Raw genomic sequence first — 27,600 nt, 5'->3', positions numbered from 1 at the left:
TCTGCATGAATCAGGAGAATTTTAATCTTATTTTTTTGGGAAGATGAGCACTTTCATTTATTATTCACTGTTTCTCAATATGAGAGCCAATCTTTCAATCCTACCCGCTAGGTACTTGTGGCAGGATTTGATCAGCATAAGCAATATTTGCATTTGAAGGTCAAAAGCGATCACTCCTTTTTTCTTTAAAATGTATTTGTGGAATAAGGATGGGGTAAGGAGGGATGCAGGGGTTAGTCTAGGATGTAAAACCTGTCATATATGGTGTTTGTTGTGATGTATTTCTGATGTATCTCAGTTTGATGGTAGTGTTTCTGATGCCAGTCCCACAATGCGCTGAGCCAACTCTGATGAAACCCTTTCTGAAGGAGGACAGGATCAATAATATAAACACTGTCTATCTAGCTCAGCACTAAGCCCTCTCTCTAAGATATCTCTCTCTCCTTCTCTCTCTCCTCTCTCTCCTTCTCTCTCTCCTTCTCTCTCTATTTGGCCCCCTCTCTCTTTCTTTCTTTCTTTCTCTCTCCATGACAACAGACTTAGTTACCCTCCATCCAACATCTATCAGATCATTCATCTGTGTCTCTTCACTTCTCTCCTCCAGTGCAGACGAGAGGTTTGATGCTACCTTCCACACCAATGTCCTGGTCAACTCCTCTGGATCCTGCCAGTACATTCCACCAGGTGGGTTACCAGGTCACGTTTAGCCATGTTCAATTCCAGGGGTTACTGGGTCGACATTCATGCTTTGAGGAGGGTCGCTTTAACCGAATGCTTAGCCACTATGAATCAGATATGTTCATTAACTTGAATGTATACTCAGCAATAGAAAATCGTCGGCAGAAATCAACAATGGCAAAACGTGAAAATGTCAAGACTGCCCTCTCCTCCTCTTCCTCCTCTTCCTCTTCCCCTTCCTCTTCCTCCTCCTCTCCTCCAGGTCTCCTGAAGAGTACATGCTATATCGATGTCCGCTGGTTCCCCTTCGACGTCCAGAAGTGTGATCTGAAGTTTGGCTCGTGGACCTACAACGGCTGGCTGCTGGACCTCCAGATGCTGGATGTAGACATCTCCTCATACATCCCCAACGGGGAGTGGGACCTCGTGGGTAAGAGACATGGAGATCATGGGTCTCCCTGGAGGAAATGAGGTTAACGTTTTTTACAACAGAGTCGGTGGTAAACACTCCTCCTGGGGAGCTACTGGGCGTGCACGGTTTTGTTCCACACCACCACTAAGCAGACTGCATCGCTCTAGTCAAATCAATCTTTATTTATACAGTATGTTCCATACAAAGCCAGTGTTATCCAATGTGCATTACAGATCCTGTGCTTACAGTACATCTATAACAGAATGCAGCCCTGTTTTACCAGGTGTCTGCTTCCCATGCCTCTCTGATCCTGAGTGTTCTATCCCCTGGGCTAGACAGCCAATCATTGAGCCCGGTGTTACGACTCTTTCCTGCTTCTGTTTCAATTCCTGTTCCCCTGGGCTGGACAGCCAATCAATGTCCAGTTCTGAATGTGACCGAGCCAGGTGGTGTTAAAGGTCTCATCTCCTCCCTGAACTATGCTGTTCCCATCTCATGTCATCAATCTATCGTTGGATGGATGGTGGCAATGTGCCTCTGGTCTCAGATAGATGCCTCAATAGTGTTGGAATGCTAGTTGTGTAAAGTACTTAAGTAGAAATACTTTAATGTACTACTTAAGTAGTTTTTTGGGGGTATCTGTACTTTACTTTACTATTTACATTTTTGACAACTTTTACTTTTACTTCACTACATTCCTAAAGGAAATCATTTACTTTTCACTCTTTACATTTTCCCTGACACCCAAAATTACTTACATGTTGAATGCTTAGCAGGACAGGAAAATTGTCCAAATCACACACTTATCAAGAGAACATCCCTGGTCATCCCTTCTGCCTCTGATCTGGCGGACTCACTAAACACGAATGCTTTGTTTGTAAATTATCTCTAAGTGTTGGAGTGTGCCCCTGGCTTTCCGTAAATTTAAAATACAAGACAATGGTGCCGTCTGGTTTGCTTAATATAAAGAATTTGAAATGATTTATACTTTTACCTTTTACTTTTGATACTTAAGTATATTTTAGCAGTACATTTACTCTTGATACTTAAGTATATTTAGAAGCAGATATTTTTAGACTACATTATTTTACTGGGTGACTTTCACTTTTACTTGAGTCATTTTCTATTAAGGTATCTTTACTTTTACTAAAGTATGACAGTTAGGTACTTTTTCCACCACTGGGGAATGCAGGCTTGGCCTGTGACTGCCTGATGTCTTTTTAGGCAGACACACACACACCCACACACACACACACACACACACACACACACACACACACATCCCCATCCCCTCCCCCACAAACCCAGTACCCAGCTGGCTGTAGGTAACCAGGGGGGTGTGGGGAGACAGCTGGCCCAGGAACGGCTCACTAGATTGGGGCACGGCAGCTAACAGGCTCCTCTCCAGACAGAGCCCTGGTGCCTCTGCCAGACAAGGTGCCATCCTGGGGCTCTGTTTAGTGAAAGGACCCTTGGTTACTGTCCTATACACACACATGTATGCACACACACGCACACACACACACACACACACACACACACACACACACACACACACAGAGACAGACAAACAGTTTTCAGATGTTCGGTTTTAATCAGTTAAAAGAATGACACTTACGTTGAAGTGATGAGTCTGAAATCCTCAAACCCACTAACCAATCAGTGCTCTGCTGGATGTCCTACAATGATTAAATCCCATCAGAGTAATTGAACCATTTCATTTTCTCCTTGACACACACACACACACACACACACACATACACGCACACACCCACACACACATGCGCGCACACACACAAACACACATTGCCCATACATACATACATACATACATACATACATACATACATACATACATACATACATACATACATACATACATACATACATACATACATACATACATACACACACACCCCTCTAATTATCAGTGGCTACACTCTGTGGCGGTGGAAAGTATTGACCACAGATATAAAACAGATTAACACTGGGTCTGTCCCAAATGGTACCCTATTTTCTATGTAGTGCACTACTTTTGACCAGGGCCCATAGGGAGTACTATGTAGGGAGTAGGGGGCCATTTGTGGCAGAGCCACTGTTTGGTTTCTATTCCTTTAAAGTGAATTGTATTTCACTTTATCTTGATGGTTTGTCTGTCAGTATGTTTTAATCTCACCTTGACTTTGGTACTGAAATGGGAGCCATTGATTTGTCTCACAAAGTGGCAGTTAGTGACAGAGAAGAGAAGCGGCACCAAAGTGGAATCAGAGAACGTTGAGACCAGATGTGATGGGTATTGATGACCGAAGGGATCAGACACTGTTCAAACAAGCTAGTCTGAAACACACACAGACACACACACACACACACACTCAGACACACACACACACACACACACACACACACATACACACACACATACACACACACACATACACACACACACACATACAGACACACACACACACACTCAGACACACACACACACACACACACACATACACACACACACATACACACACATACACACATACACACACATACACACATACACACATACACACATACACACACACACACACACACACACACACTGTCTGTCTGTCTGTCTGGCGGGGACCATTGTGCGATATTGATATATGGGCATTAGATATACATTACAGAGAGTGAGGCAGGAGACACACTACAGAATAAATATACCAAGGACAAAGAGCATTATGAGATTAATCTCAACATCAATCTGATATTTAGTTTGGGGTCATTTGGAAAAGTGGAAGTTTTCAGACAGTTTATGAAGGTCATTTTTGCCTCAAGCATAACTTGTCTTGGCATCGGCCGTAGGCACAACCCTATCTGTGGTTTTACCTTATCAGAAAGTTGCATTACAGTGCTATGAAAAAGTATTTGCCCCCATTCTAATTTTCTCTAATTTTGCATATTTGTGATACTGAATGTTATCATATCTTCAACCAAAACCTAATATTAGATAAAGGGAACATAAGTGAACAAATAACACAACAATTACATATTTATTTTCATTTATTTCATAAACTAAGTTATGCAACACCCAATTCCCCTGTGTGAAAAAGTAATTGCCCCCTTACACTCAATAACTGGTTGTGCCACCTTTATCTGCAATGACTCCAACCAAATGCTTCCTGTAGTTGTTGATCAGTCTCTCACGTCGCTGTGGAGGAATTTTGGCCCACTCTTCCATGCAGAACTGCAGTCCTGCCACAACATCTCAATTGGGATTAGGTCTGGACTTTGACTAAGCCATTCCAAAACTTCCAATTTGTTGCTTTTTAGCAATTTTCATGTAGACTTGATTGTGTGTTTTGGATCATTGTCTTGCTGCATGACCCAGCTGCGCTTCAGCTTCAGCTCACAGACGGATGGTCTGACATTCTCCTGTAGAATTCTCTGATACAGAGCAGAATTCATGGTTCCTTCTATTAAGGCAAGTCGTCCAGGTCCTGAGGCAGCAAAGCATCCCCAAACCATCACACCACCACCACCATGCTTGACCTTTGGTATGATGTTCTTACTGTGGAATGCAGAGTTTGGTTTTCGCCAGGCATTACTGGAACCATGTCGTCCAAAAAGTTATACTTTTGAATCATCTGTCCATAGAACGTTCTTCCAAGAGTCTTGATGATCATCCAGGTGCTTTTTGGCAAACTTGAGTCAACTTTTTGGACGAGATGGGTCCCATTATGCCTGGCGAAAACCAAACACTGCATTCCACAGTAAGAACATCATACCAAAGGTCGAGCATGGTGGTGGTGGTGTGATGGTTTGGGGATGCTTTGCTGCCTCAGGACCTGGACGACTTGCCTTAATAGAAGGAACTATGAATTCTTCTCTGTATCAGAGAATTCTACAGGAGAATGTCAGACCATCCGTCTGTGAGCTGAAGCTGAAGCGCAGCTGGGTCATGCAGCAAGACAATGATCCAAAACACACAATCAAGTCTACATGAAAATTGCTAAAAAGCAACAAATTGGAAGTTTTGGAATGGCCTAGTCGAAGTCCAGACCTAATCCCAATTGAGATGTTGTGGCAGGACTTGAAACGAGCAGTTCATGCTTGAAAACCCACACATCACTGAGTTAAAGCAGTTCTGCATGGAAGAGTGGGCCAAAATTCCTCCACAGCGACATGAGAGACTGATCAACAACTACAGGAAGCATTTGGTTGGAGTCATTGCAGCTAAAGGTGGCACAACCAGTTATTGAGTGTAAGGGGGCAATTACTTTTTCACACAGGGGAATTGGGTGTTGCATAACTTTGTTTATGAAATAAATATGTAATTGTTGTGTTCTTTTGTTCACTTATGTTCCCTGTATCTAATATTAGGTTTTGGTTGAAGATCTGATAACATTCAGTATCACAAATATGCAAAATTAGAGAAAATTAGAAAGGGGGCAAATACTTTTTCATACCACTGTATATGAAGCCTAAAGGTCATCTCACAATGCCAGACTTTGCAGAATGCTGGAAATCGGAGTTCATCTCAAATCTGATGGAGTTGTTAATGTGTTATGTAATCGTTGTGTGCTTCTAACCCCTCCTCCCTCCTCCTCCCTCCTCCCCCCTCCTCCTCCTCCTCCTCCTCCCAGGTGTCCCAGTGAAGCGTAACGAGCTGTATTATGACTGCTGTAAGGAGCCTTACCCTGACGTCACCTTCACTGTCACCATGAGGAGGAGAACACTGTACTACGGTCTCAATCTCCTCATCCCCTGTGTCCTCATCTCTGGTCTGGCTCTGCTGGTCTTCCTGCTTCCTGCAGACTCTGGAGAGAAGATCTCCCTGGGTGAGAGGACGATTACACACACAGAGACACACACACAGAGACACACACACAGAGACACACACACAGAGACACACACACATCATTCTGTGAGGACACTGCGGGCGCAGCGTAGACTAATCCTTTTATTTTCCTTCCTTTATGCTAATTCTGACATTATGCTTTGAATTAGGCTTTATGCCAACCAGTATTCTAATAAGGCTTTATGCCAACCAGTATTCTAATAAGGCTTTATGCCAACCAGTATTCTAATAAGGCTTTATGCCAACCAGTATTCTAATAATGCCAACCAGTATTCTAATAAGGCTTTATGCCAACCAGTATTCTAATAAGGCTTTATGCCAACCAGTATTCTAATAAGGCTTTATGCCAACCAGTATTCTAATAATGCCAACCAGTATTCTAATAAGGCTTTATGCCAACCAGTATTCTAATAAGGCTTTATGCCAACCAGTATTCTAATAATGCCAACCAGTATTCTAATAAGGCTTTATGCCAACCAGTATTCTAATAAGGCTTTATGCCAACCAGTATTCTAATAAGGCTTTATGCCAACCAGTATTCTAATAAGGCTTCATGCCAACCAGTATTCTAATAATGCCAACCAGTATTCTAATAAGGCTTTATGCCAACCAGTATTCTAATAAGGCTTTATGCCAACCAGTATTCTAATAAGGCTTTATGCCAACCAGTATTCTAATAAGGCTTTATGCCAACCAGTATTGTAATAAGGCTTTATGGCAACCAGTATTCTAATAAGGCTTTATGGTTGAAAGACATAAAGCTATACCTCTGCCTGACTGACTGCCTGACTAACCGACCCCACCATATCTTGGTTGAAAGACATGAAAGCTATAACACGGATCCAAAGCTATTCCTCTGACAGTAGAGGTTTATTATCCCCCTCACCCCCTTTTCTATTTCACTGACACCTCTCTCTCTCTCTCTCTCTCTCTCTCTCTCTCTCTCTCTCTCTCTCTCTCTCTCTCTCTCTCTCTCTCTCTCTCTCTCCTCCTTGCTCCCTCTGTATCACTCTCTCTCTCTCTCTCGCTCTCCTCTCCTGTCCTATGTCGGTCTGTCTGTGTGTCTCCTCTCTCTCTGTCCCTCCCTGTCCTCTCTCTCCCCCCACCCTTCTGCCTCTCTACCCCTCCCCCCTCCCTCTCTCCCCCAGGTATCACTGTCTTGCTGTCTCTGACTGTCTTCATGTTGCTGGTAGCAGAAATCATGCCGGCTACGTCAGACTCTGTTCCTCTCATCGGTAAAGTATTGTCCACCTATTGACTCATTAGTGATTTATTGAGGGCTTGAGTTTTGTAGAAACACTATTGTATTTGTTATGATGACGCTCATCCAAGTTGTGAATTGATTGGTGGTTCAACATCATCAATAGATACCAAGCTAAATCATGACACAAATTCAAGCTCACGTGTTCCTTATTTAGATCTGTTTGCTATGCCCATCTTTCTTTCAGTGGAGGCTGCTGAGGGGAGGACGACTCATAACAATGGCTGGAATGGAGTGAATGGAATGGGATCAAACACATGTTCTGGATACCATTCCATTATACTCCACTCCAGCCATTATTATGAGTTATTTTTCATTTTAATTTTCGTCATTTGCAGACGCTCTTATCCAGCGTCTGCAAATGACGAAAAATTGGTGCATTCAAATTGGTGCATTCACCTTATGATAGCCACTTTACAATATGTTATTATTTATTTATTTATTTATTTTCTGGGGGGGGGGGAGGTGGGGTAGAAGGATTACTTTATCCTATCCCAGTCGTCCTCCCCTCAGCAGCCTCCACTGCTTTCTCGGTAAGCTGACCACACACAGTTAAGTACAGAATATCCCCTCATTAACCCAGTGTAATACCCCACGACCTAACATCTCCCTAATATGGTTTCCACACCACACAGATTAGTCTTATTACAACACTAAGGTGTTCTGGAGGGTTTTCCCTTCTAGCAGACCAGATTTACCTCAGGCTTTAATCAGCTAGACATGAAGTGTCTTTACCCAGACAGGAAGTGTAGAAGGAACAACATGACTGCTTCCCAAATGACACCATATTGCCTATTTAGTGCACTACTTTTGACCATAGGGCTGTGGTCAAAAGTAGTGCACTATGTAGGGAATAGGGTGCCAGTACATGATTGATGGTAGGAATCAATACCCAGGAGGATGAAAGAGAGGAGGAGACGTTGATAGAATGAAGAGCTCAGAGGGCTGACAGGGTGTTAGGGATGTCACCACCTCAGGCAGACAGGTGGTTACTGTTCTTATCTTCTGTTAAAATGCCTCTCTCTGTCTGTCTCTCTCTCTCTCTCTCTGTCTCTCTCTCTCTCTCTGTCTCTCTCTCTCTCTCTCTCTCTCTGTCTCTCTGTCTCTCTCTCTCTCTCTGTCTCGCTGTCTCTCTCTCTCTCTCTCTCTGTCTCTCTCTCTCTCTCTGTCTCTCTGTCTCTCTCTCTCTCTCTGTCTCTCTGTCTCTCTCTCTCTCTGTCTCGCTGTCTCTCTCTCTCTCTCTCTCTCTCTCTCTCTCTCTCTCTCTCTCTCTCTCTCTCTCTCTCTGTCTCTGTCTCTGTCTCTCTCTCTCTCTCTCTCTCTCTCTCTCTCTCTCTCTCTCTCTGTCTCTCTCTCTCTCTCTGTTTCTCTCTCTCTCTCCGTCTGTCTCTCTCTCTCTCTGTGTCTCTCTCTCTCTGTCTCTGTCTCTCTCTCTCTCTGTCTCTGTCTCTCTCTCGGTCTCTCTCTCTCTCTCTCTCTGTCTCTCTCTCTCTCTCTCTGTCTGTGTCTCTCTCTTTCTCTCTCTCTTTCTCTTTCTTTCTCTCTCTTTCTACCTCTCTCACTCACTCTCTCTCTCTCTCTCTCTCTTCTACCTTTCCTCATCCCTCTCTTTAAGGTTGTTGGTATTCTCTAGGCATTTCTTACTGGACGGAGAGAGATGTGTGTGTGTGTGTGTGTGTTATTGTGTGTGTGTGTGTGTGTGTGTGTGTGTGTGTGTGTGTGCTTGGGCGTGCACATCAGTGCTATCTTTCTAGGGTCTATCTCTCTAGGGTTGCAAAATACTGTCAACTTTCAATAAATTCCCTGGTTTTCCAGAAATCCTGGTTGGAGGCTTCAGGATTTATTGCTTATTCCCTCATATGCCGGGAATCCTCCAACCGGGATTTTGAGAAAAGCAGTGATTTTTGCCACCTTAGTCCTCTCTACCAGCCCACAGCTCTGACTCACTGACTGGTGTTTGGCCCTCTGGCTACATGGTAGTACTGCAATCACCCAGTCAGACATGAGTAACTACACCCCATGTTAACAATAAATAGTGTTGTGTTGACAACGTTCTTTTCGTTTTAATCCATGTTTATCATTTAAAACACGTGTACAGTACCTTAGTTTGCAGTAATCATTCATGTTGTATGTTTTGCTCTTAATCTACTACACAATACCTCAATGTTTTGAGCTCTGTACTTTATGTAAATGTGTTTTATTTCCTATGTTTCACAGGGCAGTACTTTTTAAGATGATGATTGTGGGTCAGTCATATCTATAATCTATAAACCCAGTACTGATATCTATAGCTCTATGTTCCTGGCCAGTAGATTCCAGGGTTCTATCATCTATATCTCTATGTTCCTGGCCAGTTGATTCCAGGGTTCTATCATCTATATCTCTATGTTCCTGGCCAGTTGATTCCAGGGTTCTATCATCTATATCTCTATGTTCCTGGCCAGTAGATTCCAGGGTTCTACGATTTATATTTATATGTGTTCCAGTCCACTACAATGATTTCCAATATTGATATCTATAATCTATATGTCTGTTGTTGCAGGCCAGTATTTTTCATTTGCCATGATGATCGTGGGTCTATCCCTCGTTGTCACGGTTCTCGTTCTACAGTTCCACCATCACGACCCTCACGGGGTAAAGATGCCTAAATGGGTAGGTAACCATGGTTACATTACATTTCCTGCCAAGCTCTTTGGGGTCATGTCCTCTTAACTGACCCCTTGAGTCGTAGAGTAATTCCGGTTCAAATGCTTAACCCTGTCTGACACGGAAAATACATTGCATTTCTCTTAATGGTCCTTCCCTCTGGTTGTGCTTGAGTAGAGGAATTGTAGAAGTCTAGGAGCAGTTCAAGTTCAGTTTGTTTGCCATTTGTATGAATTCACCAAGTCCGGTTCTGTAGTACCACTGGCTGTACATGCTTTTGTTTCAGTCTAGGAGGTTGGTCACAAGAAGATGGTGTCTACAACACCTTAGAATCATCTTAGAATCTCTTCAGTTCCTCCCCAAAGTGGGAGTTTTCAGAGGAAGTGGAAGTGTAATGTAAGAGCAACAACACACAGTCAAATCCTGTCATACAAGAACACTAAAAATACATCTTACCCCAGGACACTTCACAAGAATGAGAGAGCAGCAAAAACCTTGCTGGGGTACAAGATCACTCCAAGGTCTTTGGTAGACAACTCATTGACTAGTCCTATGTCATCGTATCACACATCTTAAAGTGTCAGTCCACTTTCATCGAATATTCACAAGATCCTGTAGAGCCTGCTGCATTGGAACACAAAGTGGCTGTAGTTCAAAGTCAAGGAAGGCCTGTCATAGAGACAGCTCATTGACTAGTCCTATGTCATCGTAACATATGTCACTTCCTGAAGTGTCACTTCTGCCCTGGCAGACAAGACAGCACCTGAGGGGATGACTAGCTCTCACAGACAGGCCAGACATGTTTTAAACATTAACCATCTCCAGCCCCGTAGAGCCTCTCTGTGTCATAGTCTGCCTGTGTCCATCTGGAGACCTTGTCTATCTCTGACTATCCTTGTACATCTATGCCTCATAGCGTTATCTATGGCCATTTTTTCGTCAACAATGTAATAATGTGTTCATGACGTATGTGTTTTACTACTTTTTATATCGTAAACTTAATAAAATGTCCAAAACGTTTAATATCAGTTTAAACTGTCCCTTTCTGCCACCTCTCTCCCTTTGTCTTCACCTTTCCCCCCTCTCTCCCTTTTTCCCTCTCTCTCTCTTTCCTCACCCCTACCTCCACTACCCCACCTCTCTAGATGCGAGTCATCCTCCTCAACTGGTGCGCCTGGTTCCTCCGCATGAAGAAGCCTGGCGAGGAACGCAAGATGGCCGCCACCTCCACCCTCACCACCAACACCAATACAACAACCAGCTCCACCACAGGAGGCTACAAGTACTCCCACCCTCCCCCTCACCACGCCAGCACCAGCTCCATCCAGATGGGCTCCATCCCTGGGGGACAGCCCTCCAATACCTCAACCACCAACGGCAACATGAACCTGTACTTCGGCTACCACTCCATGGGCATGGGAGGGATGGGATCCATGGGGGGGTCTCACGATAACCCCTGCTGCCCACCTAGCAGTGACTCTTCTGGTGTTGGGGTCTGCAGTGGAGGGGGTGTGGGTGGTAGTCAGACCACAGGGACAGGTGGAACGTGTTCCCCCAACGAGGCGCTACTCTCCGACCGGGACGTGGGAATCTTCCGGAGGTTGATGGTGGACCAGATCCCTGAGATCGGGCGGATCCTGGAGGAAGTTCATTTTATCGCTCAGAGGTTCAGGGAGCAGGACGAGGGTGAGGCGGTCTGCAGCGAGTGGAAGTTTGCGGCGGCAGTCGTGGATCGTCTTTGTCTCGTGGCGTTCACGATCTTCTCCATTATCGGCACGTTCACCATCCTCATGTCCGCGCCCAACTTCCTAGAGGCTGTGACCAAGGATTACCTCACGTAATGTGGATTTTTATCTCGGCTGGCTAATCGGGCTAACGCTAACGAACACTGTAGCGAATTGGCTAATGCTAACTAGCACTTTAGCTATAATGCTAAACAATACAAACTACAAACTGTAGCTAACCGCCTCTACTCTGTGAAGCCACTGAAAACCACCTCCCATCGTTTTGAGATAAAATAATCTTTAGAGTTATAACTTATTATGACACCAGAACTTGGAACACATTTTACATTTTAGTCATTTAGCAGACGCTCTTATCCAGAGCAACTTACAGGAGCAATTAGGGTTAAGTGCCTTGCTCAAGGGCACATCGACAGATTTTTCACCTAGTTGGCTCGGGGATTAGAACCAGCGACCTTTCGGTTACTGGCACAACGCTCTTAACCACTAAGCTACCTGCCGAACACCAAATGTCAATTTTTTGATAATGGGTGTGTATTATTATGGTGATATACAGTATATCTTCCATGTGGGTGTGGTTACTGTCAAAATGGCTACCGTAGCTGTAGTCAATGCTTATCACTCGTGCGCTAACAGTACTGTCTAAATGGCTACCGTAGCTGTAGTCAATGCTTACCACTCGTTCAGTAACAGTACTGTCAAAATGGCTTCCTTAGCTGTAGTCAGTGCTTACCACTCATTCAGTAACAGTACTGTCAAAATGGCTTCCGTAGCTGTAGTCAATGCTTACCACTCGTTCAGTAACAGTACTGTCTAAATGGCTTCTGTAGCTGTAGTCAATGCTTACCACTCGTTAGGTAACAGTACTGTCTAAATGGCTTCCGTAGCTGTAGTCAATGCTTACCACTCGTTCAGTAACAGTACTGTCAAAATGGCTTCCGTAGCTGTAGTCAATGCTTACCACTCGTTAGGTAACAGTACTGTCAAAATGGCTTCCGTAGCTGTAAACAGTACTGTCAAAATGGCTTCCGTAGCTGTAGTCAATGCTTACCACTCGTTCAGTAACAGTACTGTCTAAATGGCTTCCGTAGCTGTAGTCAATTCTTTCCACTCGTTAGGTAACAGTACTGTCAAAATGGCTTCCGTAGCTGTAGTCAATTCTTTCCACTCGTTAGGTAACAGTACTGTCAAAATGGCTTCCGTAGCTGTAGTCAATGCTTACCACTCGTTCAGTAACAATACTGTCAAAATGGCTTCCGTAGCTGTAGTCAATGCTTACCACTCGTTAGGTAACAGTACTGTCTAAATGGCTTCCTTAGCTGTAGTCAATGCTTACCACTCGTTCAGTAACAGTACTGTCAAAATGGCTTCCGTAGCTGTAGTCAATGCTTACCACTCGTTAGGTAACAGTACTGTCAAAATGGCTTCCGTAGCTGTAGTCAATGCTTACCACTCGTTCAGTAACAGTACTGTCAAAATGGCTTCCGTAGCTGTAGTCAATGCTTACCACTCGTTAGGTAACAGTACCTCAGTATATAGTAGGTGGTTCTAGGGTTCTAGAACAGTGTGTGAATTCACTGATGCACTTTTATCCCATTCCCTCGCACCATTTAATTTCAACACTTGCTTCTAGCCTCTTTTGTATAGATCCTCTTTTACGTTCCTCTTTTTTCTAACCTCTTTCTTTCTCTCCCTTTTCATTGTTATCCTTTCTGTCCTCATATTTTCACTCTTTACCTCCTCACCCGCTTTTCACTTCTGTCCCCCACCCCTCCTTTCTCCCTCGTTCCCCCCAGACCATCAGGCAGATCTTTCCCCTTACTTTCACTCTGGACCTTTTTCTCCCTCTGTCCCCCATTCCTCCTCTCCCTCTGTCCCCCATTCCTCCTCTCCCTCTGTCCCCCATTCCTCCTTCCCCTCTGTCCCCCATTCCTCCTCTCCCTCTGTCCCCCATTCCTCCTCTCCCTCTGTCCCCCATTCCTCCTTTCCCTCTGTCCCCCATTCCTTCTCTCCCTCTGTCCCCCATTCCTCCTCTCCCTCTGTCCCCCATTCCTCCTCTCCATCTGTCCCCCATTCCTCCTCTCCCCTGTCCCCCATTCCTCCTCTCCCCTGTCCCCCATTCCTCCTCTCCCCTGTCCCCCATTCCTCCTCTCCCCTGTCCCCCATTCCTCCTCTCCCCCTGTCCCCCATTCCTCCTCTCCCCTGTCCCCCATTCCTCCTCTCCCTCTGTCCCCCATTCCTCCTCTCCCCTGTCCCCCATTCCTCCTTTCCCTCTGTCCCCCATTCCTCCTCTCCCCTGTCCCCCATTCCTCCTCTCCCTCTGTCCCCCATTCCTCCTCTCCCCTGTCCCCCATTCCTCCTTTCCCTCTGTCCCCCATTCCTCCTCTCCCCTGTCCCCCATTCCTCCTCTCCCTCTGTCCCCCATTCCTCCTCTCCCTCTGTCCCCCATTCCTCCTTTCCCTCTGTCCCCCATTCCTTCTCTCCCTCTGTCCCCCATTCCTCCTCTCCCTCTGTCCCCCATTCCTCCTCTCCCTCTGTCCCCCATTCCTCCTCTCCCCTGTCCCCCATTCCTCCTCTCCCCTGTCCCCCATTCCTCCTCTCCCCTGTCCCCCATTCCTCCTCTCCCCTGTCCCCCATTCCTCCTCTCCCCCTGTCCCCCATTCCTCCTCTCCCCTGTCCCCCATTCCTCCTCTCCCTCTGTCCCCCATTCCTCCTCTCCCCTGTCCCCCATTCCTCCTTTCCCTCTGTCCCCCATTCCTCCTCTCCCCTGTCCCCCATTCCTCCTCTCCCTCTGTCCCCCATTCCTCCTCTCCCCTGTCCCCCATTCCTCCTTTCCCTCTGTCCCCCATTCCTCCTCTCCCCTGTCCCCCATTCCTCCTCTCCCTCTGTCCCCCATTCCTCCTCTCCCCTGTCCCCCATTCCTCCTCTCCCCCTGTCCCCCATTCCTCCTCTCCCCTGTCCCCCATTCCTCCTCTCCCCTGTCCCCCATTCCTCCTCTCCCTCTGTCCCCCATTCCTCCTCTCCCCTGTCCCCCATTCCTCCTCTCCCTCTGTCCCCCATTCCTCCTTTCCCTCTGTCCCCCATTCCTCCTCTCCCTCTGTCCCCCATTCCTCCTCTCCCTCTGTCCCCCATTCCTCCTCTCCCTCTGTCCCCCATTCCTCCTCTCCCTCTGTCCCCCATTCCTCCTCTCCCTCTGTCCCCCATTCCTCCTCTCCCTCTGTCCCCCAGACCTTCAGTCAGATATACCTGCAGTATGTAAGTAGTAACAGTTTTACAGGTTACATTTCACTGTTATTTAATTTATAGCTCAGCTTCGCCTCCCCAGTAACCTTACTACACTGTATCAAGCTATAGCTGCATACCATCACTGCAGATCAGATAGGACCCATTATCTCTCTGATTCTCCTCTAAAACCTCTCTCTTTCTCGCTCGCTTTCACCTTTTCTCACTCAATTGGGCTTTTTCTCTCTCATGGTACAGAGATATTTTGTCTGCGTAGAATATGATACTATTTGCTAACTGAGCCACATTCATTCAGCATGTGAGCGTTATATCTCATTAAGCAGTATGTTACGTGTCAGATTTGTAACTAGGTGTCATGAATATCAGGGTATAGCTAAATCATCATGGATGTTTTTTCAAGTAAAACTCAACATAAAAAAACAAGCTTAAGAACTGACACCATAAAAAACATGTATTTTAAAATATATCTTCCTAAAAAGACCTGTGTGTTTTTCCATGGCGGATACAGACGTTAATCCTTTTGTAGTCCAGATTGTTTTAGTGTTGTGTTCTCTAAAATTAAACAGTCTTTCCCAATCTATTGTTAAGCAAAGGACATGAAACCCAGATGGCTGGGGGTATTATTGAAATTCAAATCCCTTACGTATTCCACAATGTGTGTCTAACCTTGTCGCCGTGTCAACACAACTACAGTAAACTAACTCTCACTATGGTGATCCTTTTATCGTTAAACAGATGACGTCAAACATTTTATTACAACTGTGTATTGTTCTACTGTCTTCAGCTGGCTTGTATCACTACTGTCTATCATTCTACTGTCTTCATGACACTGACAGAACTCAGACTGGGCTGGACTGGGCCCACTGCTTTGTACATGAGAAAGGACGTCATCAAAACAACAGACATTGGTCGAGAGACAGAGAACTCCTAGACTGGGGCTGGAGGTCCAAAGGACATTAGGTTTGTGGGGTCAGAGACGTAGCCTGATCCACCATCCGGACTGCTGCTCTGTTTGGTTTCACCATAACATGTAGAGAAACAGAATGTGATCTTGTAAGATCAGGGCCCGTATCCACAAAGCATCTCAGAGTAGGAGAGCTTATCTAGGATCAGGTAACCCAGTGTCCATATAGTCTTATTCGTTATGAACTAAAAAGCAAAACTGATCCTAGACCAGCATTCCTACTCTGAGACGAATTGGATATGGACCCTGAGCCAATCAAAGACGAGGAAAGCCCCAATGGGAAGACCACTGCGCTGTCATCAGAGGTCATTCAAATGAAACTTTATTCATCAACGTGTCACGTTACGTAACAGACACACAGACTTACCTGTGTCACATAAAGGAAAACTGTTGAATCCCTGTCCTGTCGGAACAAGCTTGCTGAACCGAGGATTATACCACCGTTGGATTTTACAACGCTACTAACCGGATGTGGATATCACATGTCTTTATCTAGCTAATAGTCTATCATGTAGACATGTTGTAGATGATCATGTTCCCCATTCCCTCCCATGTCTTTATCTGGCTAATAGTCTATCATGTAGACATGTTGTAGATGATCATGTTCCCCATTCCCTCCCATGTCTTTATCTGGCTAATAGTCTATCATGTAGACATGTTGTAGATGATCATGTTCCCCATTCCCTCCCTGTGTGTGTGTAATCTCTGTGTCCTACCTAGTATTGGACACACCATGCTTTGTCCTCTCCACTGTGTTAGCTGATGCGTCGTGAGTGTTCTTGCACGAAATGGCTGAAGAATATCACAAAACGTTTTTTGAAAATTATATCTAACTAAAATGGGACAAGTATTGAGTTTTGTACCTATATTTGACAATACGATTGATCACATTTTTGTTTTATTGAAAGTCACTCTGAAGCCCGTAGTTGGTGTCAGTATGCCATTTGTCACGAGTGTCACGAGTGTCGTAGTGTCTGTTTCATCGGCGTGTCTGTGTCTCTCTCTTTCTGCTGCGTGTGTATCGTCTCCATAGAAACATGTACATACATTACTATTGTTTATTATTATACAACAATAAAGAGAGAAGAACAAGTTTACTCCAAAATGGTTACATCATTCAGGGCCAAGGAAAAACTCTTGGCCCTATGGTTCTAACACAATTAATCCAGAATCTGTCTCTGTTGCGGTGTCAGTTTACGGGGATATAATATGAATTCACTACCTGTAACCAGTGTCAGTTTACGGGGATATAATATGAATTCACTACCTGTAACCAGTGTCAGTTTACGGGGATATAATATGAATTCACTACCTGTAACCAGTGTCAGTTTACGGGGATATAATATGAATTCACTACCTGTAACCAGTGTCAGTTTACGGGGGTATAATATGAATTCACTACCTGTAACCAGTGTCAGTTTACGGGGATATAATATGAATTCACTACCTGTAACCAGTGTCAGTTTACGGGGATATAATATGAATTCACTACCTGTAACCAGTGTCAGTTTACGAGGATATAATATGAATTCACTACCTGTAACCAGTGTCAGTTTACGGGGGTATAATATGAATTCACTACCTGTAACCAGTGTCAGTTTACGGGGATATAATATGAATTCACTACCTGTAACCAGTGTCAGTTTACGGGGATATAATATGAATTCACTACCTGTAACTAGGGCCCAGAGTTTTTCCTGACCCTAACCTGGAAAAACTCCTAACTCTACATTATGGTCCTTGATCTGTGTCTGTGCCGTCAGCTTACAGAGGAGGATATGAGGGTGACATCATCAACTCATGGCCCTGGTCCAAATGTTGTTTGATTCATAAAGGTTGTGACTGTGTATAGAGGGTATATTTCATCTGCATGGCTTTACATCCCTCTTGACAAACACTGTCTGGGGAGCTGAATCACTTAGCAGTCTGAGGGAGAATCTTTCAATGCACCTTCAAGGCATCACAGGTGGTTTCGCTCTGTTTACTCTTCAGACACACTGGTTTATTGTGTGTGTGTGCGCGCTCCTGGAAATCCTAATATTCCATCAGGTCTGTTCTGTTTCTCCTCTTTACAGATTTCTCCTTCTGGGTCTTCCGGGACGCTGCTGCTGCAGGAATACTAAGCTAAGATCTGTGGCAGAGGCTCTGAAACTACAACAGATCTGTGGCAGAGGCTCTGAAACCACGACAGATCTGTGGCAGAGGCTCTGAAACCACAACAGATCTGTGGCAGAGGCTCTGAAACCACGACAGATCTGTGCTGTGTGCTTGCGATGTGTGGGTGTCTATGAGAGAGCGATTGTGTTGTGTGTTTCTCCCAGTGTGTTTGTGATGATTGGTGTGTTTATTGTGGTATACGTTTCTCTCATTGTGTGTGTGTGTGTGTGTGTGAGACAATCAGCATTGTGTCCAAATGTTTGTGGTAATAGTTTTATGGACACACACAGAAACCCTTTCCCCCCCTGTCCACACCTTAGGTTTTGGATGCAATGTCTGATCGCTTGAAACAACCGTCTGGACCGTCTCAATTCAGTGTCAGTGCATTTGTAAAACTGTTTTTTACAAATGCGGACTCGAAACGCACAAAAGGTTTTCAACACATTTAATGGAATATCCGTTGTGTTTCGCTCCAGTCTCGCAGCACAGTCTGCCGGTAACACTATTCATCATGGACCACTTTTTAATACCATTTCAAAATCAACTACTACATCGCATATACAGTACCGGTCAAAAGTTTGAACACACCTACTCATTCAAGGGTTTTTCTTAATTTTTACTATTTTCTACATTGTAGAATAATAGTGAAGACATCAACACTATGAAATAACACATGTGGAATCATGTAGTTACCAAAAAAGTGTTAAACAAATCAAACTATATTTTATATTTGAGATTCTTCAAAAAGCCACCCTTTGCCTTGATGACAGCTTTACACACGGGTGTCCTGACTCTCTGTGGTCATTCAAAATCCCATGGCGCTTATTGTAAGAGTAGGAGTGTTCAGGTGACTACCCTTTGAAGAGAATGCCAAGAGTGTGCAAAGCTGTCATCAAGGCAAAGGGTGGCTACTTTTTTGGTTACTACATGATTCCATATGAGTTATTTCATAGTTTTGATGTCTTCACTATTATTCTACAATGTAGAAAATAGTAAAAATTAAGAAAAACCCTTGAATGAGTAGGTGTGTCCAAACTTTTGACTGGAACTGTATATATTTATCTGGGTCAGAACAAAAGACAAATGTATTTTTTGTGGTTAAAGCCTTTATGTCTCCCGAGTGGCGCAGTGGTCTAAGGCACTGCATCGCAGTGCTAGCTGTGCCACTAGAGATCCTGGTTCGAATCCAGGCTCTGTCGTAGCCGGCCGCGACTGGGAGACCCATGCAACGGCACACAATTGGAGGAGAGGGAATGGCCGGCAGGGATGTAGCTCAGTTGGTAGAGCATGGCGTTTGCAACGCCAGGGTTGTGGGTTCGATTCCCACGGGGGGCCAGTATGAATTTTATTTTATTTTTTAATTATGAATGCACTCACTAAACTGTAAGTCGCTCTGGATAAGAGCGTCTGCTAAAATGACTCAAATGTTTATCTGCACTAATTGAATTGGTTTGGGAGTGTATATATCTGTGCAGTCTCTCTCTCTCTGTTTAAAAGGCATGTGTTATGTTCTCTTTGCACACCCTAAGAGGCACGTGGGCTAAACTGACGCCTTTTATCACCTGATGCTCATCCCTCACTTCTCCTCCTCCATCTCTAGACAGCACTGTTTTCCTCAGCACCATTTATACCCCTCCATCCCTCACTTCTCCTCCTCCATCTCTAGACAGCACTGTTTTCCTCAGCACCATTTATACCCCTCCATCCCTCACTTCTCCTCCTCCATCTCTAGACAGCACTGTTTTCCTCAGCACCATTTATACCCCTCCATCCCTCACTTCTCCTCCTCCATCTCTAGACAGCACTGTTTTCCTCAGCACCATTTATACCCCTCCATCCCTCACTTCTCCTCCTCCATCTCTAGACAGCACTGTTTTCCTCAGCACCATTTATACCCCTCCATCCCTCACTTCTCCTCCTCCATCTCTAGACAGCACTGTTTTCCTCAGCACCATTTATACCCCTCCATCCCTCACTTCTCCTCCTCCATCTCTAGACAGCACTGTTTTCCTCAGCACCATTTATACCCCTCCATCCCTCACTTCTCCTCCTCCATCTCTAGACAGCACTGTTTTCCTCAGCACCATTTATACCCCTCCATCCCTCACTTCTCCTCCTCCATCTCTAGACATCACTGTTTTCCTCAGCACCATTTATACCCCTCCATCCCTCACTTCTCCATCTCTAGACAGCACTGTTTTCCTCAGCACCATTTATACCCCTCCATCCCCTCTCCTCCTCCTCCACCTCTCTCCCTGAGGGTGTGATGCACATACACTGAACAAAAATAGAAATGCAAACATGCAACAATTTCAACGATTTTACTGAGTTACAGTTCATATAAGGGTGTGATGAACATATAATCCTGTGTGTGCATTCTAATGTGACATCACAATGGGTGAGTTACTGTGTCACGCCGCGTTGAAATAACCTTTTCAGTAACAGAGGCTAAATATGTTGTTTTTCCTCAGATCATTTTTTTTCTAGATGAAGTCAACGGTGCCCCTCACAGACACATATATATACACACAGTGCTTACTTTTTTAATGCAGGAGAGCAACGTTTTGTTAGAGGATGTTCACTATCGCAGGTGTCCCTTCAGCTGAGAAGGACAGGGTTCATTTATATTGGGGGAGATGCGAGACGCCGAAGTACCATCGCTTACATGTCAATTAGTTTACGTGATGCTCCTGGTGAATATTGACGATCTACTCTCACTTTACATTTGCATGCTACACTAGAGACTATTAATGCACCGCAGTATACATCTCTTGTCGACTGTCTGGGGGTGGAAAAAAAACGCATGTCGGGAGGTGTAGCTGCAATGTGTTCAAATGAAAGGATAGTTGACTGAAAGAGAAGCCAAATTGACTGAACTGAACACACCACTGAACACGTCTCCCGTGCACACAGCACCATTCAGAAACGACAACAGCACTGCTACATGGCATTTAATCAAAGCAAAGAAACTCAGAAAATACAAGAAAAATGCAATTTTGGGCCCCCATATAAATAATCCCTTCAATTCATTAGCAGGAAGAGAGTATACAGTAGAACACGTCTCAATACAGACGTTAGAAAAAGTATTTGGTTTCCAGAAAACAAGAGTCCATAGAGAATGGGCTTCATCAGGGCTTCATCAGTGCAGCTGGTATTGAATGTGCAGAAGTACAGAAGTCCTGAAGAGATGTTCCGTAGTTGTGTGTGTGTGTGTGTGTGTAGTGCGTGTGTGTGTGTGTGTGTGTGTAGTGCGTGTGTGTGTGTGTGTGTGTGTGTGTGTGTGTGTGTGTGTGTGTGTAGTGCGGTGCCTGTGGTTAGGTCACTACTCGTCGAGCTGACAGAGCAGGGCTGAGGTCTTGGTGATCCAGTAGTCACTAGGCAGGCTGGACGGCAGCGTCACCGTCACCACAAAGTTAGTAGAGTGGCCTGAGGGAGAGAACACACAGGTCTGTCACTATCTGGACATGATGGACAGAACCAGAGAACACACAGGTCTGTCACTATCTGGACATGATGGACAGAACCAGAGAACACACAGGTCTGTCACTATCTGGACATGATGGACAGAACCAGAGAACACACAGGTCTGTCACTATCTGGACATGATGGACAGAACCAGAGAACACACAGGTCTGTCACTATCTGGGCATGATGGACAGAACCAGAGAACACACAGGTCTGTCACTATCTGGACATGATGGACAGAACCAGAGAACACCACACAAAGGACATCCAGCCAACTTGACACAACTGTGGGATACATTGGAGTCAACATGGGCCAGCTTTCAACACCTTGTAGAGTCCATGCCTCGATGAATTGAGGCTGTTTAGATGGCAAAAGGGGGTGCAACTCAATATTAGGAAGGTGTCCTTAATGTTTGGTACACTCAGTGTATATTACCTGTAGTAGACAGAGTCCCAGCCCTAGCTGAGGTCTTGTACAGCGGAGCCTGGTAGAGAGACGGATCAGGGTCGTAGTTCTGCTGGGGTTCAAAGTGCACCACGGGGAGCATGGCGTTCATCACCCGCGGCAACGCATCCTCCATCACCATGTTGACGTCGTCCCAGCGACTGGCGTCCATGAACATCCCGTGCACCAGCACGCCGTCGTTGATGGTGGGTAGCTATGGAAACGGGGTCAGGCAGTACTTGAGTTACCATAATGTGAAATTATAATACATTATGATTAGGGCGCTGGACCTGGTTTTGAACCCTTTAGTTAAAGTTTTTTCAACAAACTGTCCGCTTTTCTTTCAATGTCAGATGGTCCAGAACCATCCTCAGACAATGGTTTTCATTTTTGGTGAAATTCTCATTTCTGGAAAAGGCTTTAAATACAGGTTAAAATCTAGATCATGTGATGACAGCCCAAAACCATTATTATGATACAGATACTGTTCTAAAACTTGACTAGTTGCCTGATGACCACTAAACATCACACAGAGGTCAAAGTGTGTTGGAGTCATTTCTATCAGTGAGTAGCTTAGCTCGTTCATGTTTTTCAAGAAGTTAAACTTTGCTCTAAAGGCAGATCTGCTTTGAAGGCAGGATGCAGTAAACTCAAGGCAACCAGTCTAAAAATGTCCCTCTCCTCTCCCTGTAGCTACCTCAGAGTCCATGTCCAGCTCGCCTCCGGCCGATAGGGTCTTCAGCGCCTCGCTCACAGCCCCCTGGTCACGGTACACCGGCAACACGTTGAAGCGGAAGTTGAGCTCGTCGATGGGGAGGTTATAGGTCCTGGCGTGGTTCTGTAACGCCCCTACAGGTCAGGAGGGGGAACAGCACAACAGTGTTTCAACATCTCAGTAACTGGACTGGAACCCAGTTTGGTACTTTACTTTTGTACTGATCCCATGCCTTATCAATACTAACAGGATGTATTCATATACAGCACCTGTCTCAGAACCCAACAACATACTATATGATTCTCAAGTAGACTACAATGTTGAGGAGAACAGAATATTGAATATTTATTGGCTACATAATATTGAATAGAGAACGGCATATTGAATATTTAATAGACTACATCATATTGACTAGAGTACAGAATATTGAATATTTATTGGCTACATAATATTGAATAGAGAACAGCATATTAAATATTGACTATACAGAATATTGACTAGATTCCATAACACAGTGGAGACAGTGTGTACTGACCAGTGAGGAAGCCCTGAGGGAAGAATAATCCAGAGATCCAGAAGGATTTGGGTTGACCCCGCATGATCCAGCTCTACACAGACACACAGACAGAGAGGATGTTGGTTACCCTGCATGAATACACACACACACACACACACACACAGACAGACACACACACACACACACACACACACACACACACACACACACACAGACAGACATGAAGGAGAGAGTGAGCTTGTTTAGGTTATGTTAATCTCAGCTCCCAGAACCTAATGTTAAGACTGTCACCAGAGACTGGGGTTATGTTAATCTCAGCTCCCAGAACCTAATGTTAAGACTGTCACCAGAGACTGGGGTTATGTTAATCTCAGCTCCCAGAACCTAATGTTAAGACTGTCACCAGAGACTGGGGTTATGTTAATCTCAGCTCCCAGAACCTAATGTTAAGACTGTCACCAGAGACTGGGGTTATGTTAATCTCAGCTCCCAGAACCTAATGTTAAGACTGTCACCAGAGACTGGGGTTATGTTAATCTCAGCTCCCAGAACCTAATGTTAAGACTGTCACCAGAGACTGGGGTTATGTTAATCTCAGCTCCCAGAACCTAAAGTTAAGACTGTCACCAGAGACTGGGGTTATGTTAATCTCAGCTCCCAGAACCTAATGTTAAGACTGTCACCAGAGACTGGGGTTATGTTAATCTCAGCTCCCAGAACCTAATGTTAAGACTGTCACCAGAGACTGGGGTTATGTTAATCTCAGCTCCCAGAACCTAATGTTAAGGCTGTCACCAGAGACTGGGGTTATGTTAATCTCAGCTCCCAGAACCTAATGTTAAGACTGTCACCAGAGACTGGGGTCATGTTAATCTCAGCTCCCAGAACCTAATGTTAAGGCTGTCACCAGAGACTGGGGTTATGTTAATCTCAGCTCCCAGAACCTAATGTTAAGACTGTCACCAGAGACTGGGGTTATGTTAATCTCAGCTCCCAGAACCTAATGTTAAGGCTGTCACCAGAGACTGGGGTTATGTTAATCTCAGCTCCCAGAACCTAATGTTAAGACTGTCACCAGAGACTGAGGTTATGTTAATCTCAGCTCCCAGAACCTAATGTTAAGGCTGTCACCAGAGACTGGGGTCATGTTAGTCTCTGTGTATAAATTTGGGGATTGCGTAACACACAGTAAGACCAGTCTCCCGGAACAGATACTTCAGTCTGGGGGCGACAGAGCGAGTGCACAGAGAGAAAGAGAGAGGAGGCGAGAGAGAGATGGACAGAGAGAGCAGAGAGAGAAAGGGAGAGAGATAGATAGAGAAGAGAGAGAGAAAGAGAAAGAGAGAGAGAGAGAGAGAGAGAGAGAGAGAGAGAGAGAGAGAGAGAGAGAGAGAGATGGACAGAAAGAGCAGAGATACAGTTGAAGTCAGAAGTTTACATACACCTTAGCCTCCAAACATAACGATGGTCATTATGGCCAAACAGCTCTATTTTTATTTCATCAGACCAGAGGACATTTCTCCAAAAAGTATGATCTTTGTCCCCATGTGCAGTTGCAAACCATAGTCTGGCCTTTTTATGGCGGTTTTGGAGCAGCATTTCAGGTTATGTCGATATAGGACTCGTTTTACTGTGGATATAGATACTTTGGTACCTGTTTCCTCCAGCATCTTCACAAGGTCCTTTGCTGTTGTTCTGGGATTGATTTGCACTTTTCGCACCAAAATACGTTCATCTCTAGGAGACAGAACGCATCTCCTTCCTAAGCGGTATGACGGCTGCGTGGTCCCATGGTGTTTATACTTGCGTACTATTGTTTGTACAGATGAACGTGGTACCTTCAGGCGTTTGGAAATTGCTCCCAAGGATGAACCAGACTTGTGGAGGTCTACAATTTTTTTTCTGAGGTCTTGGTTCATTTCTTTTCATTTTCCCATGATGTCAAGCAAAGAGGCACTGAGTTTGAAGGTAGGCCTTGAAATACATCCACAGGTACACCTCCAATTGACTCAAATGATGTCAATTAGCCTATCAGAAGCTTCTAAAGCCATGACATCATTTTCTGGAATTTTCCAAGCTGTTTAAAGGCACAGTCAGTCAACTTAGTGTATGTAAACTTCTGACCCACTGGAATTGTGATACAGTAAATTATGAGTTAAATAATCTGACAATTGTTGGAAAAATTACTTGTGTCATGCACAAAGTAGATGTCCTAACCGACTTGCCAAAACTATAGTTTGTTAACAAGGAATTTGTGGAGTGGTTGAAAAGCAAGTTTTAATGACTCCAACCTAAGTGCCATCCTATGCCAATGAAGCCCCTTGAATTGATAGAGAGGAGAGAGAGATGGACAGAGAGCAGAGAGAGACAGAGAGAGAGAGACAGAGAGAGAGAGAGAGAGAGAGAGAGAGAGAGAGAAAAGAGAAAGAGAGAAAGAAAGAGAGAAAGAAAGAAAGAAAGAGAGAGAGAGAGAGACATCTGTCTGAAGTGGATGGCGTGCTGCTAATCTTTAAACATGATTCTCCCATCCCATCATCCCATCCCACTACCCCTGATAATGACTGTGTGTGTGTGTCTCTGCCTGGGGGGAGTTCCTGTAAGCACCACACCATGTGTTAAGAGTCTTCCCATCTGAGCTAATGCCAACATCTACATTCGTCTGACTGTGTTCACAGAATGTTCCTAATAAGAGGACGCATACATAGATGTTCTGTTTCCGCTGTGTCATACTACATTACCTACATATGTAACACACTCATGCACACAAACACAAGAGTCTGATGTAATGACAACATCCAAACACGTCTAAGAGTCTTCCCATCTGATGTAATGACAACATCCAAACACGTCTAAGAGTCTTCCCATCTGATGTAATGACATCCAAACACGTCTAAGTCTTCCCATCTGATGTAATGACATCCAAACACGTCTAAGTCTTCCCATCTGATGTAATGACATCCAAACACGTCTAAGAGTCTTCCCATCTGATGTAATGACAACATCCAAACACGTCTAAGAGTCTTCCCATCTGATGTAATGACAACATCCAAACACGTCTAAGTCTTCCCATCTGATGTAATGACATCCAAACACGTCTAAGTCTTCCCATCTGATGTAATGACAACATCCAAACACGTCTAAGAGTCTTCCCATCTGATGTAATGACAACATCCAAACACGTCTGAGAGTCTTCCCATCTGATGTAATGACAACATCCAAACACGTCTGAGAGTCTTCCCATCTGATGTAATGACATCCAAACACGTCTAAGAGTCTTCCCATCTGATGTAATGACATCCAAACACGTCTAAGAGTCTTCCCATCTGATGTAATGACATCCACACACGTCTAAGAGTCTTCCCATCTGATGTAATGACATCCAAACACGTCTAAGTCTTCCCATCTGATGTAATGACATCCAAACACGTCTAAGAGTCTTCCCATCTGATGTAATGACAACATCCAAACACGTCTGAGAGTCTTCCCATCTGATGTAATGACATCCAAACACGTCTAAGTCTTCCCATCTGATGTAATGACATCCAAACACGTCTAAGTCTTCCCATCTGATGTAATGACATCCAAACACGTCTAAGTCTTCCCATCTGATGTAATGACATCCAAACACGTCTAAGAGTCTTCCCATCTGATGTAATGACATCCAAACACGTCTAAGAGTCTTCCCATCTGATGTAATGACATCCAAACACGTCTAAGAGTCTTCCCATCTGATGTAATGACATCCAAACACGTCTAAGAGTCTTCCCATCTGATGTAATGACATCCAAACACGTCTAAGAGTCTTCCTATCTGATGTAATGACATCCACACACGTCTGAGAGTCTTCCCATCTGATGTAATGACATCCACACACGTCTAAGAGTCTTCCCATCTGATGTAATGACATCCACACACGTCTAAGAGTCTTCCCATCTGATGTAATGACATCCAAACACGTCTAAGAGTCTTCCTATCTGATGTAATGACATCCACACACGTCTAAGAGTCTTCCCATCTGATGTAATGACATCCACACACGGCTGAGAGTCTTCCCATCTGATGTAATGACATCCACACACGTCTAAGAGTCTTCCCATCTGATGTAATGACATCCAAACACGTCTAAGAGTCTTCCCATCTGATGTAATGACATCCAAACACGTCTAAGAGTCTTCCTATCTGATGTAATGACATCCAAACACGTCTAAGAGTCTTCCTATCTGATGTAATGACATCCACACACGTCTAAGTCTTCCCATCTGATGTAATGACATCCACACACGTCTAAGAGTCTTCCCATCTGATGTAATGACATCCAAACACGTCTAAGAGTCTTCCCATCTGATGTAATGACATCCAAACACGTCTAAGAGTCTTCCTATCTGATGTAATGACATCCAAACACGTCTAAGAGTCTTCCTATCTGATGTAATGACATCCACACACGTCTAAGTCTTCCCATCTGATGTAATGACATCCACACACGTCTAAGAGTCTTCCCATCTGATGTAATGACAT

At 44.6% G+C, this 27,600-nt stretch overlaps 2 protein-coding genes across 2 annotated transcripts in view; one reads left to right on the top strand and one right to left on the bottom strand.

The window, feature by feature from the left end:
* Positions 1-608: 608 nt before the first annotated feature.
* On the top strand, positions 609-11,675 carry LOC311119102 (neuronal acetylcholine receptor subunit alpha-7-like; the record flags this gene model as incomplete). The annotated part of the gene is made up of 6 exons (XM_084193846.1): positions 609-684; positions 941-1,108; positions 5,713-5,907; positions 7,076-7,162; positions 9,731-9,840; positions 10,980-11,675. The coding sequence occupies exons 2-6, from the start codon at positions 1,054-1,056 to the stop codon at positions 11,673-11,675; spliced, it is 1,143 nt and encodes a 380-aa protein (XP_084049972.1). The 5' UTR covers positions 609-684; positions 941-1,053.
* A 9,587-nt stretch (positions 11,676-21,262) lies between these two features.
* The window catches only part of LOC311119101 (dynein axonemal heavy chain 6-like), a gene marked incomplete at both ends in the record, with an annotated part of 58,494 nt that continues 52,156 nt past the window's right edge, over positions 21,263-27,600 (bottom strand). The window contains 4 exons of the mRNA XM_084193845.1: positions 21,263-21,366; positions 21,842-22,064; positions 22,548-22,699; positions 23,101-23,173. Coding sequence (XP_084049971.1) covers positions 21,263-21,366; positions 21,842-22,064; positions 22,548-22,699; positions 23,101-23,173 — 552 coding nt within the window. The remainder of the gene's footprint in view (positions 21,367-21,841; positions 22,065-22,547; positions 22,700-23,100; positions 23,174-27,600) is intronic.

This window comes from Coregonus lavaretus (assembly GCF_964263955.1).
Source record: "Coregonus lavaretus genome assembly, contig: HAP1_SCAFFOLD_2185, whole genome shotgun sequence".
Lineage (NCBI taxonomy): Eukaryota > Metazoa > Chordata > Actinopteri > Salmoniformes > Salmonidae > Coregonus > Coregonus lavaretus.
The sequence above is the reverse complement of the archived record's forward strand: the minus strand, read 5'-3'. Positions and strand labels throughout refer to the sequence as shown.